At 50.8% G+C, this 15,420-nt stretch overlaps 1 protein-coding gene across 3 annotated transcripts in view; it reads right to left on the bottom strand.

Moving 5' to 3' along the window:
• The window catches only part of igdcc4 (immunoglobulin superfamily, DCC subclass, member 4), a 366,490-nt gene that overhangs the window by 309,324 nt on the left and 41,746 nt on the right, over positions 1 to 15,420 (bottom strand). For all 3 annotated transcript variants that reach the window (XM_072470589.1, XM_072470588.1, XM_072470587.1), the window contains exon 2: positions 1,075 to 1,389. In XM_072470589.1, the coding sequence (XP_072326690.1) occupies positions 1,075 to 1,389 (315 nt within the window). The remainder of the gene's footprint in view (positions 1 to 1,074; positions 1,390 to 15,420) is intronic.

Raw genomic sequence — 15,420 nt, forward strand, 5'->3', positions numbered from 1 at the left:
AGGGGGAGATCATGGTGGATGAGCTAAAGGGGAAATGGGAAGAAGAGCTGGGGGAAGAGATTGAGGAGGGGCTGTGGGCTGATGCCCTACGTAGGGTAAACTCGTCGTCCTCGTGCGTCAGGCTAAGCCTGATACAATTCAAGGTTTTACACAGGGCGCATATGACCGGAGCACGGCTCAGTAAATTGTTCGGGGTAGAGGATAGGTGTGGGAGATGCTCGAGAAGCCCAGCAAACCACACCCACATGTTTTGGTCATGTCCGGCACTACAGGGGTTCTGGGTGGGGGTGGCAAAGGTGCTTTCGAAGGTGGTGGGGGTCCGGGTCGAGCCAGGCTGGGGGTTGGCTATATTCGGGGTTGCAGAAGAGCCGGGAGTGCAGGAGGCGAAAGAGGCTGATGTCTTGGCCTTTGCGTCCCTAGTAGCCCGGCGAAGGATATTGCTTATGTGGAAGGAAGCCAAACCCCCGGGCGTGGAGACCTGGATAAATGACATGGCAGGGTTTATAAAACTAGAACGGATAAAGTTCGCACTAAGGGGTTCGGCTCAAGGGTTCACCAGGCGGTGGCAACCGTTCATTGACTACCTCGCAGAACGATAAAGGAAATGGGAAGGTAACAGCAGCAACCTAGGGGGGAGGGGGGGGGGGGGCCCGGGCGGGTCCTCAGAGGTGTTTTTGTATAGATATTTGTATTAGGCTATGTATATTGGATTGTTTGATTTTATTTTTGGAGTTATTATTTTCGATATGGCAATTGCCATTTAGTTTATATATTATTTATTTATTTGTTAAAAACGGCCACTGTTATTTATACTGTTTTATTGTTGTAAAAAGGGAAACCTTTGTATTGTTTTGTTTGGCCAAAAAATTTGAATAAAATATATATATATTTTTTTAAAAACTCGACAGTATTATATATAATTCATATAAATGAACTTATAACAGAAAATAGTCCTGTAATCAATTTGTTATTGGTTGAACAAATGTGATTAGATAATTTTTCAATCATCCAAAATGTGAATGTCTTGAAGATGTTCTCTTAACAGCCATCAAAAGTGAATGTAAAAACACTTACTAGAAAACCTGATCAATGCAGTCCTACTAGTTATGGCCCCAAATGAATTCTGGGCCATACAGGTATAACTCCCTTCACTGCTGCCTCCATCTTGATTAATAGAATCCCTTGGTACATCTGAAATGTGTAGTGATCCATTGGGAAATATATGGTGTGGTTCTTGATCCACAACAGGAATTCCCCCTTTCTTCCACGTCATGTTGGCAGGCTGGTCAACTGCAGGTAGGTTGCAATCCAACACCACAGTTTGGTTAGGCTGCAGTACTACATGCACAGGGCCAACACTGCAGCTCAAATTCAGAGAATTCACTTTGTCTAGATTAAAGAAAGAAAAAAGAGCAAATTAGAATTTGAAAACAGTTGAAAAGAATGGACATGATGTGTTTCACAAAAAATCAAACCAATTCTATCAGTTGTTTTACTGGAAATAAAATGCACATGTTCTTTAGTGCAATTCAATAATGTACTCTTTCACAATATAATTCCTCAGACAAGTGATTTGTTTTCAGAACTATATTGTTATACTCCAAAACTGAAGTTTATAAATTGCAGTATGTATGAAGTATAGTGAATAACATGTTAAAACATTTATTTCATCTGTAGTTTAAAACAATATTTGGAACTTATTTGTTAGTTTCTATTAACGACTAATACACTACAGGAAACTACATTAATTAGCAATATAACAGGACCATGCACATCATTTCCCAGTGAAGGTTTATACAGGATAGTTGTGCATTTCTATGACATGGTGCTTTACTCGTTATACAACTTGAAAACCATAGTCAGGGTGAATAGTTTCCTCATTTTAATAACATGCTTACCCACAAACACAGGGAATTGGTGGTTGAATCCACAAGTCCACCCAAGAACAGCATTAGTCCTTGGAAGGGAAGAATTTTATTTTTAAATTTTAAAAATATAAAAAGTGATAGTAAAGCAGATGAAAGGACTGCAAATGCAATAAATATCTGCACATTATAAGGCACATAAATGTATGACCAGATTCAAAGTCAAATTTGCTGATACCAAATTGGGAAAGGCAGTGAAATCAGAGGATACAGATGCTAGAATAAGCTGGGCAAAATAATTGTGGGTAGAACAATGAAAGATGAAACTCAATGCAGGTAAGTGAAAGAACTGATTATTTTACCTTCCCATGTGCAACACTCTTACTTCTCAAAAGAAATACCTTGGTGTCATATGATATGGTTGACAGAAACATTCGTTTGACCAGACTCAACCTAAACATGACCAATTAGTTCATAGAAACAATCAAATGGTTCTTGAAATTAATTTACTAGAAAGGAACCAATCAAAAGGCAACATACTGAATACAGTTCCTTATTTATTATAAATCCTTTTTTCCATATTTTGTCAGCACATAATTCTGAAACTGATAGAATACCAACATTTCCTTGCGGACATTGTTGTCTGCAAGCCCATCACTATCCACCCCACCTAATAAATTAATACACTGAGGCACAGAGAGTATTAAAGTATCATAGAATAAGCCATAAGAGATTACTGCATGGAATGCTGGGTATACCCCCAAGTACTACATTGAGAGGTGTGCTTGACAAATAGGCAATTTATGCCAATTCTTTTTTTTTTTTTTAAATATATTTTATTCGAGATTTTTGGCCAAACATAACAGTACGTAGTGTTTCTCTTACACAACAATAAAGCAATATAAATAACAGAGCCAGTTTTAAACAAATAGATAAATAATATATAAACAAAAACAAAACTGAATGGCAACTGCCTTGTCCAAAATAAATACTCTCCAAAAATACAATCCAGCAATCCAATATACAATTACCTATAACAACTACCTATACATATTATACATATACAATAACATCTCTGAGAGTCCGTTCGATTCCTCCCCCCCCCCCCCCCCCCCCGGGTTGCTGCTGTTGTCTACTTCTTTTCCATTCCCTCTATCTTTCTGTGAGGTAATCGACGAACGGTTGCCACTGTCTGGTGAACCCGAGCCGAACCCCTTAACACGAACTTAATCCGTTCTAACTTTATAAACCCTGCCATGTCGTTTATCCAGGTCTCCACACCCGGGGGTTTGGCTTCCTTCCACATTAACAATATCCTGCGCCGAGCTACTAAGGACGCAAAGGCCAACACGTCAGCCTCTCTCTCCTCCTGCACTCCCAGCTCTTCTGCAACCCCAAATAAAGCCAACCCCCAGCTTGTTTCGACCCGGACCCCCACCACCTTCGAAAGCACCTTTGCCACCCTCACCCAGAACCCCTGTAGTGCCAGACATGACCAGAACATGTGGGTGTGATTCGCTGGGCCTCTCGAGCATCTCGCACACCTATCCTCTACCCCAAAAAATTTACTGAGCCGTGCTCCTGTCATATGCGCCGTGTAACACCTTAAATTGTATCAGGCTTAACCTGGCACACGAGGACGATGAGTTTACCCTACGTAGGGAATCAGCCCACAGCCCCTCCTCAATCTCCTCCCCCAGCTCCCCTTCCCACTTCCCTTTCAGCTCATCCACCATAATCTCCCCCTCGTCCCTCATTTCCCTGTATATGTCCGACACCCTACCATCCCCCACCCATATCTCTGAGATCACTCTATCCTGCACCTCCTGCGTCAGGAGCTGCGGGAATTCTCTCACCTATTGCCTCACGAAAGCCCTCAATTGCATGTACCGAAATGCATTCCCTTGGGGCAACCCATATTTTTCCGTCAGCGCTCCCAGACTCGCAAACGTCCCATCTACAAACAGATCTCTCAGTTGTACTACCCCAGCTCTTTGCCATGCTCCAAATCCCCCATCCATTCTCCCCGGGACAAACCTATGATTGTTTCTTATCGGGGACCGCACCGAAGCTCCCGTCCTTCCCCTATGCCGTCTCCACTGCCCCCAAATTTTCAATGTAGCCACCACCATCGGGCTTGTAGTATATTTCTTCGGTGAGAACGGCAACGGTGCCGTCACCATTGCTTGTAAGCTGGTCCCCTTGCAGGACGCCCTCTCCAATCTCTTCCACGCCGCTCCCTCCCCTTCTCCCATCCACTTACACACCATTGAGATATTGGCGGCCCAGTAATAATCATTTAGGCTCGGTAGTGCCCCCTGTCCCTACTACGCTGCAAGAATCCCCTCCTCACTCTCGGGGTCTTCCCAACCCACACAAAACTCATAATACTCTTCTCGATTCTTTTGAAAAAAGCCTTCGTGATCACCACCGGGAGGCACTGAAACACAAAAAGGAATCTCGGGAGGACCACCATTTTAACCGCCTGCACCCTACCTGCCAATGACAGGGACACCGTGTCCCATCTCTTAAAGTCCTCCTCCATCTGTTCCACCAACCGCGTTAAATTAAGCCTGTGTAATGTACCCCAATTCTTGGCTATCTGGATCCCCAAGCACCGGAAGTCCCTTGTTACCTTCCTCAACGGTAAATCCTCTATCTCTCTGCTCTGCTCCCCTGGATGCACCACAAACACCTCACTTTTCCCCATGTTCAGTTTGTACCCTGAAAAATCCCCAAACTCCCCAAGTATCCGCATTATCTCTGGCATCCCCTCCGCCGGGTCCGCCACATATAGCAACAAATCATCCGCATACAGAGATACCCGGTGTTCTTCTCCCCCCCTGAGTACTCCCCTCCACGCTATGGCCAGGGGTTCAATCGCCAGTGCAAACAATAACGGGGACAGAGGACATCCCTGCCTCGTCCCTCGATGGACGAAAATAGTCAGACCCTCGTCCATTCGTGACCACGCTCACCATCGGGGCCCTATACAGCAACTGTACCCACTTGATATACCCATCCCCAAAACCAAATCTCCTCAGCACCTCCCACAAATAATCCCACTCCACTCTATCAAATGCTTTCTCGGCATCCATCGCCACCACTATCTCCGCTTCCCCCTCTGGTGGGGGCATCATCATTACCCCTAGCAGCCTCCGTATATTTGTATTCAACTGTCTCCCCTTCACAAACCCAGTTTGGTCCTCATGAACCACCCCCGGGACACAATCCTCTATCCTCATTGCCATTACCTTGGCCAGAATCTTAGCATCCACATTCAGGAGGGAAATTGGCCTGTAGGACCCGCATTGCAGCGGGTCTTTTTCCTTCTTTAAGAGGAGCGATATCGTTGCCTCTGACATAGTCGGGGGCAGCTGCCCCCTTTCCCTCGCCTCATTAAAGGTTCTCATCAGTAGCGGGGCCAGCAAGTCCATATATTTCCTATAGAATTCAACTGGGAATCCGTCTGGTCCTGGGGCCTTCCCCGCCTGCATACTCTCAATCCCTTTCACCACTTCCTCCGTCTCAATCTGCGCTCCCAGTCCCACCCTCTCCTGCTCCTCCACCTTGGGAAATTCCAGCTGATCCAGAAAGCACATCATTCTCTCCTTCCCATCCGGGGGCTGAGCTTCATATAATCTTTCGTAAAATGCCTTGAACACTCCATTCACTCTCTCCGCTCCCCGCTCCATCTCTCCCTCCTCATCTCTCACCCCCCCTATCTCCCTCGCTGCTCCCTTTTCCTCAGTTGGTGGGCCAGCAACTTGCTCGCCTTCTCCCCGTATTCGTACTGTACACCCTGTGCCTTCCTCCATTGTGCCTCTGCCTTACCCGTAGTCAACAAGTCAAATTCTACATGTAGCCTTTGCCTTTCCCTGTATAGTCCCTCCTCCGGTGCCTCCGCATATTGTCTCTCCACCCTCAGAAGTTCTTTCAACAACCGCTCCCTTTCCCTACCCTCCTGCTTTCCTTTATGTGCCCTAATAGATATCAGCTCCCCTCTAACCACTGCCTTCAGCGCCTCCCAGACCACTCCCACCTGTACCTCCTCATTATCATTGATTTCCAAGTACCTTTCAATACACCCCCTCACCCTTAAGCACACCCCCTCATCTGCCAATAATCCCATGTCCATTCTCCAGGGTGGACGCTGTTGTTTTTCTTCCCCGATCTCCAGGTCCACCCAATGTGGAGCATGATCCGAAATGGCTATAGCCGTGTACTCCGTCCCGTCACCTTTGGGATCAATGCCCTTCCCAGAACAAAAAAGTCTATCCGTGAATAAACTTTGTGGACACAGAAAAAACAAAAACTCATTACTCCTAGGTCTACTAAATCTCCAGGGGTCTAACTCCTCCCATCTGCTCCATAAAGTCCTTAAGCACCCTAGCTGCAGCCGGCCTCCTTCCGGTCCTGGACCTCGATCTGTCCAGCCCTGGGTCCAGCACCGTATTAAAATCTCCACCCATTATCAACTTCCCCACTTCTAGGTCCGGGATTCGTCCTAACATACGCCTCATAAAGTTGGCATCATCCCAGTTCGGGGCATACACGTTCACTAATATCACCGCCTCCCCTTGCAATTTGCCACTCACCATCACGTATCTGCCCCCACTATCCGCCACTATGGTCTTTGCCGCATATATTACCCGCTTCCCCACTAGTATGGCCACCCCCCTGTTTTTTGCGTCTAGCCCCGAATGAAACACCTGCCCCACCCATCCTTTGCGTAGTCTGACCTGGTCTATCAGCTTCAGATGCGTCTCCTGAAGCATAACCACATCTGCCTTAAGTTTCTTTAGGTGTGCGAGTACCCGTGCCCTCTTAAATCGGCCCATTCAGCCCTCTCACATTCCACGTGATCAACCGGGTTGGGGGGCTCTTGACGACTAGCCATCTCCTTTTCCAATCCAGCTCCTCACCCGGTTCCCACGTAGCCGTATCTCCCCCAAGCGGCGCCCCCTCGCCCCAACCACTCCCCCCATACCAGCTCCCCCTTCTCCCCAGCAGCAGCAACCCAGTTAACCCCCCCCCACCCCGCTAGATCCTACACTAGCGTAATTGCACCCACCATGTTGCTCCCAGAAGTCAGCAAATTCTGGCCGACCTCGGCTTCCCCCCGTGACCTCGGCTCACACTGTGCAAGGCCCCCTCCTTCCTGCTTCCCTGTTCCCGCCGTGATTACCATAGCGCGGGAACAAAGCCCGCATTTCCCTTTTGGCCCCGCCCCCAATGGCCGGCGCCCTCAGCTCCTCATCCTCCCTCCCCCACGACATGGGGAAGAGAGAAAAGTTACAGGGTCGCAGGATTAACAACTTGGGAAGTCATCTCTTCCCTCTTTTCCCCCCCTTCATCCCACATATTCACCCCCCCCCCCCCCACTTTGTCCCAAACGTTCTTTTTATGGCCCGCTCACTCCAGTTTCACCTCGACAATAAATGTCCACGCCTCATCTGCCGTTTCGAAGTAGTGGTGTTTCCCTTGATGTGTGACCCACAGTCTTGCCGGTTGCAGCATTCCAAATTTAATCTTTCGTTTGTGCAGCACCGCCTTGGCCCGATTAAAGCTTGCCCTCCTCCTCGCCACCTCCGCACTCCAATCTTGATATACGCGGATCACCGCGTTCTCCCACCTACTGCTCCGAGTTTTCTTTGCCCATCTGAGGACCATCTCTCTGTCCTTATAATCGGAGAAATCTCACCACTATGGCTCGAGGAGTTTCTCCAGCCCTCGGTCTTCGCGCCATAACTCGATAGGCTCCCTCCACCTCCAGCGGACCCGTCGGGGCCTCCGATCCCATTAACGAGTACAGCATCATGCTCACATATGTCCCGACGACCGCCCCTTCTACACCTTCGGGAAGACCAAAAATCCTTAAATTCTTCCTCCTCGCATTATTCTCCAGCACCTCCAGCCTTTCCACACACCTTTTGTGTTGTGCCTCGTGCATCTCCGTTTTTACCACCAGGCCCTGTATGTCGTCCTCATTCTCAGCAGCCTTTGCCTTCACGACCCGAAGCTCCTGTTCCTGGGTCTTTTGCTCCTCCTTTAGCCCCTCAATCGCTTGTAATATCGGGGCCAACAGCTCCTTCTTCATCTCCTTTTTGAGTTCTTCCACGCAACGCCGCAGGAACTCTTGTTGGTCAGGGCCCCATATTAAACTGCCTCCTTCCGACGCCATCTTGCTTTGTGCCTGCCTTCCTGGCCACTGCTCTAGAGGATCCACCGCAATCCGGCCACCTTCCTCTCTTTTTACCATCCGTGTCCAGGGGGGATTCCCTTCTAGATTACAGCAGTGTTTTTTGCCGTTAAAATTGCCGTTGGGGCTCCTATTAAGAGCCCAAAAGTCCGTTCCACCGGGAGCTGCCGAAACGTGCGACTTAGCTGGTCATCGCCGCACCCAGAAGTCGTCCCCAATTCTTTATTTTTAAACATATATAACAAGGTGTGACATTCCAGCGACTGAATAATACATAGAAATATATGGCAAAATATTGTAAACTTATGAAACAAAGAACTATTTTATAGGAACTTAACATAGCATTCTTACAACGTAGTCTTTTGGGATAAAATCTGGGAAACAATATTTTAATAATCTTAAAGAACAATAATTTTTCAACTGTTTTTCTCTAAAATGCAAGGACTACAGGTTACTGCATGAAAACAAACCTGCATTCATATAAAACATTTCGCATCTTTGGAACATCCTATATATGCTCTCCACCAATTACTTTTAAAGTGTAGTCGATATAATAATAATAATAATAATAATAATCTTTGTTGTCACAAGTAGGCTTACATTAACACTGTAATGACTTTACTGTGAAAATCCCTGGGTCGCCACATTCCGGCGCCTGTTCGGGTACACAGTGGGAGAATTCAGAATGCCCAAATTACCTAACAGCACATCTTTCAGGACTTGTGGGAGGAAACCGGAGCACCCGGGAGGAAACCCACGCAGACACAAGGAGAATATGTAGACTCCACACAGACAGTGACCCAAGCCGGGAATCGAACCTGGGACCCTGGTGCTGTGAAGAGACAGTACTAACCCCTGTGCTATCATGCAATGAGATCACTGGTAAGTTAGACATTGATTGCTCAGTTTGTAATGGGTAAACATAAATCATTGCATTGGCAGAACTCCCCTGCACATCTTGACATCCATCAGAGTAGATTTACTATGTCATCTAGAAGATAGCACCTCTGACAAAACAGCGTTCCTTCAGTTACGCACCGAAGTGACCATCTGCAACCCCAAAGTAAATTTGCAGGAATTTACAACATCCAGGTTGCAGTCAGTTACACAAATCTACACGCGAGGAACCAACACACCAGCCTCTAGAAAGCTAGCAAGCACTATCACCATTTGGTGTGGCACTTCCTCAGTGTTTCAGTATATCGCATTAATGTAACATTATTTTGTAATATATTGCATAACATTCCAGCAGTAGTGTATTAACCTTTCCACAGAAGTTGTTGTGTGATGCAACAATTTTCAAGAGAAATTAGGAATGGGCAATAAATGCTCAAAGTCCACATCCCATGAATGAATAAAAAAAGTTGCTTTCTTTGTAATAAATGAATATGATCTGAAACATGAGGAAATTGTGCCTTGAGAGTTAAACCTTTGGATTTATTTTGAATGCATAAGTTTCAAAACAACATAAAATATATTTATTCACCAGTCGAAAAAAAAAGTCAGAAATATGTGACTGTGATTCCGATTAAAACATTTCAATTCACTTACAATTTGTTGGTAATAGTAAGGTTTGAATTTTGGGTGAGGAAAGTATAGAAGGCAGGATTCTCTCAGCACCGGTGCCAGTTCAGAGAAGCCCCGTTCCAGATGGTATTTTGCGCGACGCTGGTCCAATGCCGTTTTGCGATTCTCCCAACAAACGAAAACAGCGTGGTCGTGATCGGCGCCGAGTGACCTGGAGAATCGCTGGAGGGGGTCCATTTAGCGAATCTCCGGGGCCCCGGCAATTCTGGCTCGCGATCCGGAGGGAGGTGGTGAGGGGGTCGGGGTGGGGGGACCTACGGGTGGCAGGATGGGCACAGGCGTGGCTGGGGAGGGGGCGGGGCCTCCAGGTTCGGGGGGGGGGGGGTCGTGGGGAGGACTGCCCCACCGGCCGCGAACGGCCCGTCATGGCAATTACGGCAGCCAGGCTGATGGACACCGACCCTGGGCGCTGGCTAAGCACGAGCCCCCCGGCCGTGCGGATTGGTGCCAGACCCCGCCCCCCCCCAAAGGGGTGGGCTACCCAGCCGGCAACACCCACTGTCGGGTAGGTGCAGGGCCGCATCCATGGCATCACCCAGTGAGGGCACTGCCATCCCTCGGTGGCGCTATCATGAGGGACGTCAACAGGAATCGGGGCACAGAGGGTGCGGCCAGGGGTGGGTGTGCATGCCTGTGTGTGGCGCAACCGGCCAACCAGGGCGACCATGAAGCCCATGAAATATGGTTGTGGAGGGCGCCATGCGCCATGGTTAAACCTGTTGTCTTACACCCCCCCGCAAATCATAATGTTTGGGCACCAGCCAGCGATGTTGGCCGCTGTCCTGCATGCCGCCCTGAGACAGCGTCGTCGCAGGCAGCTCAGAGAGGCAGCAGCAGCAGAGGGACGGGCTGCGCAGGGCCAGGTGGCACCCGCTCAGGCTGCAGGGCCGCCCACCCAACAGGCACAGGAAGAGGAGGACAACGACGGGGGTCAGGCGCAGGATGAGGTACCAATGTGGATGGGGAGGAGGGGGAAGGAGGAGGAGGTGGTGGAGGAGGAGGTGCACGGCGCCGGGGGCGCCCGATGAGGCCTCGTGTCTACCGGCGCCACATGTCCTTCGAGGGCCTGCCGGACAGGGCATGCAGGAGACGACTCCGGATGAGCCAGATGACCGTCACTGAATATCTGCCACCTGATGTCACACCTGGCACCGCATGGAACTGGGGGAGGACATGCTTTCCTGGTGGCTGTCAAGGTTACGGTGGCCCTGAACGTTTATGCCACGGGGTCATGCCACGGGGTCGTTCCTGTCGCTGAGTGGGGACCTGTCCGGCATCTCCCAGGCATCGGTGCACTGGTGCATCCATGCAGTGACTGACGCCCTGTACGACATCGGGGCCCGCTACATCCAGTTCCCTGTGGACCGGGCCCACCAGAATGCCCGGGAACCAGGATTCGCAGCAGTGGCCAGGATACCCATGGTCCAGGGGGCGATCGATGGGGTGCACGTCGCCATGTGGCCACCAGCGGAGAACAGGGACGTGTTCATGAACAGGAAGGGGTCCTACTCCATGAACATTCAGGTAGTCTGTCACCACCAGATGAAGATCCTGCATTTCTGCGCCCGTTACCAGGGCAGTGTACATGACGCGTTTATCCTGGCCCAATCGTTCATGACTGCCATGCTAGAGGGACACCCCACTGGCTGCGGGGCTGGTTGCTGGGCGATAAGGGTTACCCGTTGCGGTCATGGCTGAGAGACAACTAAACGGAGGGCACAGACCGCCGCTACAATGAGGCCAATGTAGCAACCAGGGGTATGGTCGAGAGGTGCGTTGGGCTGCTGAAGATGACACTCCAGTTCAGGTGCCTGGACCGCTCTGGAGGGGCCCTCCACTACCGGCGGAGCGGGTCGGCCACATCGTTGTTGTCTGCTGCGTCCTGCACAATATAGCCCAGCAGAGGGGTGATGTGCTGGAGGAGGAGGAGGAGGCCGAGTGGGAGCCTGGGGAAGCGCAGTGCTCTCCAGAAGAGGAGGATGGGGATGGAGGGGGGGGGGGGGGGGGGGAGAAATCGACGGGACATGGGGGCTGGATATGGACGGGAGGCGACACAACGCCACCGGCTTGGCCAGCGAGCATGGGAGGCGTTGATTGCCACACATTTCACCAATTAGATGGCAGGGGCTCATTGAGCATGGTCACAGACCCCACTGTACGGCACGACCTCACCACCCCACACCCCCACCTCTCACAACACCCATGAGGCGCACCTCCCATACCACCCACCACCCTTAGCTCCCACAAGACCTCATGCACCACACCCCTCCATTACACATCCACCTGCGGCACAACACTGAGAAGATACTGAGGGAAAGGATCTATTCACATTTGGAAGAAAATAGACTTAGCAGTGATAGGCAGCATGGTTTTGTGCAGCGAAGGTCATGTCTTACAAACCTAATAGAATTCTTTGAGGAAGTGACAAAGTTGATTGATGAGGGAAGGGCTGCAGATGTCATATACCTGGTCTTCAGTAAGGCGTTTGATGAAGTTTCCCATGGCAGGTTGATGGAAAAAGTGAAGTCGCATGGGGTTCAGGGTGGACTAGCAAGATGGATAAAGAGCTGGCTGGGCAACAGAAGACAGAGAGTAGTGGTGGAAGGGAGTGTCTCAAAACGGAGGAAGGTGACTAGTGGTGTTCCACAGGGATCCGTGCTCGGACCACTGTTGTTTGTGATATGCATAAATGATCTGGACGAAGGTATAGGTGGTCTGTTAAGCAAGTTTGCAGATGATACTAAGATTGGTGGAGTTGCAGATAGCGAGGAGGACTGTTAGAGAATACAGCAAAATATAGATAGATTGGAGACTTGGGCAGAGAAATGGCAGATGGAGTTCAATCCAGGCAAATGAGAGTGATGCATTTTGGAAGATCTAATTCAAGAGCGGACTGTACGGTCATTGGAAGAGTCCTGGGGAAAATTGATGTACAGAGAAATCTGGGAGTTCAGGTCCATTGTACCCTGAAGGTGGCAACGCAGGTCGATAGAGTGGTCAAGAAGGCATACAGCATGCTTGCCTTCATCGGACGGTGTATTGAGTACAAGAGTCGGCAGGTCATGTTACAGTTGTATAGGACTTTGGTTAGGCCACATTTGGAATACTTCGTGCAGTTCTGGTCGCCACATTACCAGAAGGATGTGGATGCTTTAGAGAGGGTGCAGAGGAGGTTCACCAGGATGTTGCCTGGTATGGAGGGTGCTAGCTATGAAAAACGGTTGAGTAGATTAGGATTGTTTTCGTTGGAAAGGAGGTTGAGGGGGGACCAGATTGAGGTCTAAATAATTATGAGAGGTATGGACAGGGTGGATAGCAACAAGCTTTTTCCAAGAGTGGGGGTGTCAATTACAAGGGGTCACGATTCCAAGGTGAGAGGGTGAAAGTTTAAGGGAGATGTGCGTGGAAAATATTTTACGCAGAGGGTGGTGGGTGCCTGGAACGCTTTGCCAGCAGAGGTGGTAGAGGCGGGCATGATAGCATCATTTAAGATGCATCTAGACAGATATATGAACGGGCGGGGAACAGAGGGAAGTAGATCCTTGGAAAATAGAAGACAGGTTTAGATAAAGGATCTGGATCGGCGCGGGCTGGGAGGGCCGAAGGGCCTGTTCCTGTGCTGTAATTTTCTTTGTTCTTTGTTCACACGGTTGCTTGTGGAAGTGGGTGTGGTCGACGCCATGGAGGATGATGACCACCTGCTCTGCGATGAGCTGTGACAATTGTTAGACAATGTCTGACTCATGGCCACATTTACGCCCTCCACCTGAGTGGTCCCTGTCTGGTGCTGGACACTCCATCGCATGGCCCTGTCGAATCGCTGGGGGTGGGGTGGAGTGGACATCTGGGGAAGGGCGCACATTACACCCACCAGGGATTAAGTTCGTTCACCCCTCGACCACAGTGATACTCAGTCCCCAACCTTACCCCGCAGACATCGGACATAGCACAGAGGCAGCGTGCATTGGTGTAACAGAGAGTTTAATTAGAAAGGTTATGTACACGTGCCCTAGCCCCAATAACTAAACTGTGCCCTGCACCCATGCCAACTTACTAGGTGTCTAACTTCCTGGCCTTACGGGCCCTACCACTACGTTTCTGTGCTTCCCCAGACGGTACAGCAGGAGTGGAGGTGGACTGCTGAGACTGCTGCCCTGCGACTATGCTCCCCTTCGGCTCTCATTTCCTGGGCCCAGCTTGGATGGGCCAGGCTGCTCCTCGGGCATCCTGGATGGCGTGGTCCCACTCTGTTCTGCCCACTGCCCACCAGATGCACCAGGGACGGAACGGGGGGAGTCCGAAGTGCTGCGGTGTTCCGGGACCTCCCCTGCAGGAGTCACGGCACAGGCCCCAGCCCCTCCTCCTCCCTCGGGGTGCCGGTGGCCTCCGGACCTTTCTATGGGATGGGGATGCGAGCAGAGACAAGCCCCAAGGCACCACTGACACCTGGCGCTGCCAATCCTGGAGGCCCGCTGTGGTATCGACCAGGATATGAACGTTAGCAGCAATGGAGCTCAGGGAGTGGGCCATCCCTGACTGGGATTGTGCCACCTCCCTCGATGTCTTTGTGCACCGCCACCCAGCATCTGGGCAATGCCACCGATGCTCTCCGCACTGGCCTGCTGAGACTGAGCCATCATCTGTGCAATGCCGCCGATGCTCTCAGCGATGGCCTTTTGAGACTTGGATAGACTGCGGAGGGCGGCTGCAATGTCCAGCTGGCTCTGGCACATGGCAGCCTGTGAGAGTGCAACCCTGTCCTGCTGGGCCACGGATAACGCATGCACATGAAGCCCTACGCCTTGCATAACCTGACCCATGGCCACCATTGTTGCCCCCATGTCAGTGGAAGGACTTCCATGGCGTCTGGCCATCCCGCCGTGGCCTGCATCCTGGGGGCCACTGGGCATGGCACCGGCCGTGAGCCTGCAACACCAGACGGGCCGGAACCACCGGCGGCTGGTCCTGTAAGACACAAGACACATGTATCATTAGACAGGTGGACGGCGGTGAGGGGGTGCAGTGCGGCATGGGTGAGGTGGGGGTGCAGTCGGCCATGGAGTGAGGGTGGGTGCAGTGCAGCATGGGGTGAGGCAGGGGTGCAGTGGGGCGAGTGCAGTGGGCCATGAGGTGAGGAGTGCAGTGAGGCGGGCCATGAGGTGAGGAGTGCAGTGAGGCATGGGGGGGGGAGAAGAGGAGGAGGAGTCTCAGTTGCTGGTTCACCTCTGACCTGACAGCCGGCAACCTCCCGGTCCTCAGCTCAGCCTGCGAGGTCCAATGCCCTCTGCTCATGGACGGTGAGCGGGTGCAGTACAGACGGACCCCTTCTGGTTCTCTCCCGCTCCCTGTGGTTGAGGGCAGTCTTATCCTGGGGGGGAAACAAACATCAGCGTTAGGCGGTCCGACACAGGCAGCGCAGACGTTGGTTTAATGATGGCATGGCAGCACGGGGCACACGGCCAAAGCACCTGGCATGGGTGGGTGCAGCCCATGTGGGTCAGGTAGGGGGTTTCGCCATCCTCCTGGGGGGTGGGCAGGGTGTGCCTTTCACATGTGTGGGTGGTATGCGGGGGTGGTGCCATGGGTACGATACTGTGTACTCACCCTGCCTGCCCTTGCAAGGTCGTGCATCGTCGTCTGGCACTGGTCGCCATGACTTTTGGTTAAAATCCAAGGTGGTACTGAATTGAAAAGTGGAGAAAACCTGAAACTAAATTTACTGAAACTTCCAATTAAAAAGGTGTGGAGATGCCGGCGTTGGACTGG

This window comes from Scyliorhinus torazame, chromosome 12 (genome assembly GCF_047496885.1).
Source record: "Scyliorhinus torazame isolate Kashiwa2021f chromosome 12, sScyTor2.1, whole genome shotgun sequence".
NCBI lineage: Eukaryota > Metazoa > Chordata > Chondrichthyes > Carcharhiniformes > Scyliorhinidae > Scyliorhinus > Scyliorhinus torazame.